Source organism: Triticum dicoccoides, chromosome 6A (assembly GCF_002162155.2).
Source record: "Triticum dicoccoides isolate Atlit2015 ecotype Zavitan chromosome 6A, WEW_v2.0, whole genome shotgun sequence".
Lineage (NCBI taxonomy): Eukaryota > Viridiplantae > Streptophyta > Magnoliopsida > Poales > Poaceae > Triticum > Triticum dicoccoides.
In genome coordinates this window covers 566,853,918-566,856,145 of record NC_041390.1, presented here as the reverse complement: position 1 = coordinate 566,856,145, position 2,228 = coordinate 566,853,918, and the positions used below count along the sequence as shown (strand labels likewise).

The following is a 2,228-nucleotide window of genomic DNA, read 5'->3' as shown; positions in this document are numbered from 1 at the left end:
AAGAACTCATGAGGCAGTGACACACCAGCCAGGTGCTGGGTTATATCATATTGTCAGTCGTGACCAACTTGATCAGCATTCTCCGTCTCTAGATGATAAGATGGGACTTCGTTCAAAAATTAATATTGGCATTAGCTTCCTTCCGAGAAGCAACGTGTACGGTCAATGCTTAGCCATTAGGTAAAGCGTAAGCGTCAGTCGATAGTTTCAGCGGATCGGAAGTTGATACCGCCATGTGTACCAGTGTGCGACGTCCGAACCACGTATCACTGTGACGTCAGCTGTCTCGCCATTGCCAAACCAGCGGGTGGCCGCTGGCAATCCAAGGCAATTCTTTTTTCCAAACGTGCACTGCTTGTGAATATTTTCAGTTGTAAGCACCCGAATATTCATCGAACCTCAGATTCTTGGGCATGACAAATCGAGTGTTTTTCATGATAAGTTGTGTTCGGCGAGGATGACAAGCTTAGTTGGCGCGTATGACACATTCGTCTCCGTTCATTTTTTGCCATGAAATTACCGTCCTTGCAAAACTAAGTTTGCCAATCTCATGCCTATATAAATTGCTATGACTATATAAAAACCTGATTCGGTAATGATGGCGTGCCTGCCATCTTCCATCAATAGCCATCGGATCTAGATCTGACACATACAAAGCAAACTGTTGCAGTTTTGCAAAAATATGCCCGCACTTGTTTCCATATTTACAAACAACTCTTTGTCTCTCACAATCAGCCTTATTTCTTTTCCACCACATCCAGAAGGCCATGAAAGAATCTGGTGTGATGGCCGCTGCCGGCGCCGTCCACCCTCGATCTTGATGTTTCGTGCAATGCACGGGCATCTTACTACTTGTCATGAAAAACATTTGTTTTGTCGTGTCTAAAAACCCGGCGTCAGATTTTTAGCATTTCCATTTTAATGTTTTTTTGCATAACTAATCCATCTTCCGCTGCTGTTGGATATATAAAATAGAATGAAATACAGCTAGATGTTGTTTTTCCTTTTGACGTCGCACTAGCTGTTGTTAGACTAAACAAGATTAGAGAAAGTAGTACGTACTACAATATCGATTATTTAAGCTCCCTATGTTTCGCATGTGGCGGATCAAGGGAGCTGTCTTCGAGACAAGTAGCGCAAACCAATGGCAAAAACTACTATATCCACCTTGCATATTCCAAAACTTTGCTGTCACCTCGTCTGGTTAGACTTCAAGTAGTTTTGAAACCTAACCACTTTTATTATGTTTAACGGCGGTTAGCCCCCTTGAACAGCAACTTTTGTTGCATGGTTCGTCGACAAGTTGGCAGTATGGATAGGAAACTGCAAAAGTATATTGAAAGCAAGACCAAGACTCACTTTTCTCCTTTTTCTTTATTAACGAGTTGGCTAGCAAGACCAAGACTTCAGTAGTATGATCTTTACACCGTGAATATATGACAATGATGCTCGGCGAGCTACTTTTAAATTCAATAAAACTTAGGAAATATACACCCACATCTTTTTCGGCAATCATTCAAGACACAAGAGCATGGACAAAATGCACAGTGCACACAGCAGTACTGCAGTAGCGTCTTCTGCTTGCTCCAAGCGTAGCAGGAAGCATCCAAGATATTTACTCACTGTGCTGCTCGTGGACACTAGAATACTGGTCACATCACATACCAACTGATTTTTTAGATATTATTACTACTTTGAATAAGAGATTACCAACTGACTGATAGAAAAGTATAGCACTAAAGAAAAGACTTGGGAGAGACTCGCTAGTGATTCCTTTTAAAGAGGAACCGGGTCCTTTCTTTGGCTTTAGCACAGGGCATAAACAGGGCACGGCCGTATTCCCAAGCAATGTATCCCACCACCCCCTCCGACGCGTACGACAGGTTCAGCAGCGGGCCTCCGCCCACGGCGCCGCCGCCGCAGCAGCAGCCCACGTACAACCACGCCATGAACCAGAGCCACCACGCCCGCCCCGCCGCCGGGCTGGCGCGCTGGTCCACCGGCCTCTTCCACTGCATGGACGACCCCGGGAACTGTAAGTGCTCTCCGTTCCCCTCTTGTTCAGAGCCGAGAACTACTAGATAGCTAGCAATGGTCGCCCATGGCCGGTCAGTTGAGCTTATCCGTGTCTCTCGTGAAGGTCTCATCACCTGCCTGTGCCCCTGCATCACGTTCGGGCAGATCGCGGACATCGTGGACAGAGGAACCTGCTGTGAGTCCTTTCTTCT

General features: G+C 45.9%; 1 protein-coding gene across 1 annotated transcript in view; it reads left to right on the top strand.

Annotated features, from left to right (window-relative positions):
* Nucleotides 1–1,807: 1,807 nt before the first annotated feature.
* LOC119317985 (cell number regulator 1-like) overlaps nt 1,808–2,228 on the top strand; it is a 1,511-nt gene continuing 1,090 nt past the window's right edge. The window contains exons 1-2 of the mRNA XM_037592489.1: nt 1,808–2,035; nt 2,141–2,212. Coding sequence (XP_037448386.1) covers nt 1,849–2,035; nt 2,141–2,212 — 259 coding nt within the window. The 5' untranslated portion in view covers nt 1,808–1,848. The remainder of the gene's footprint in view (nt 2,036–2,140; nt 2,213–2,228) is intronic.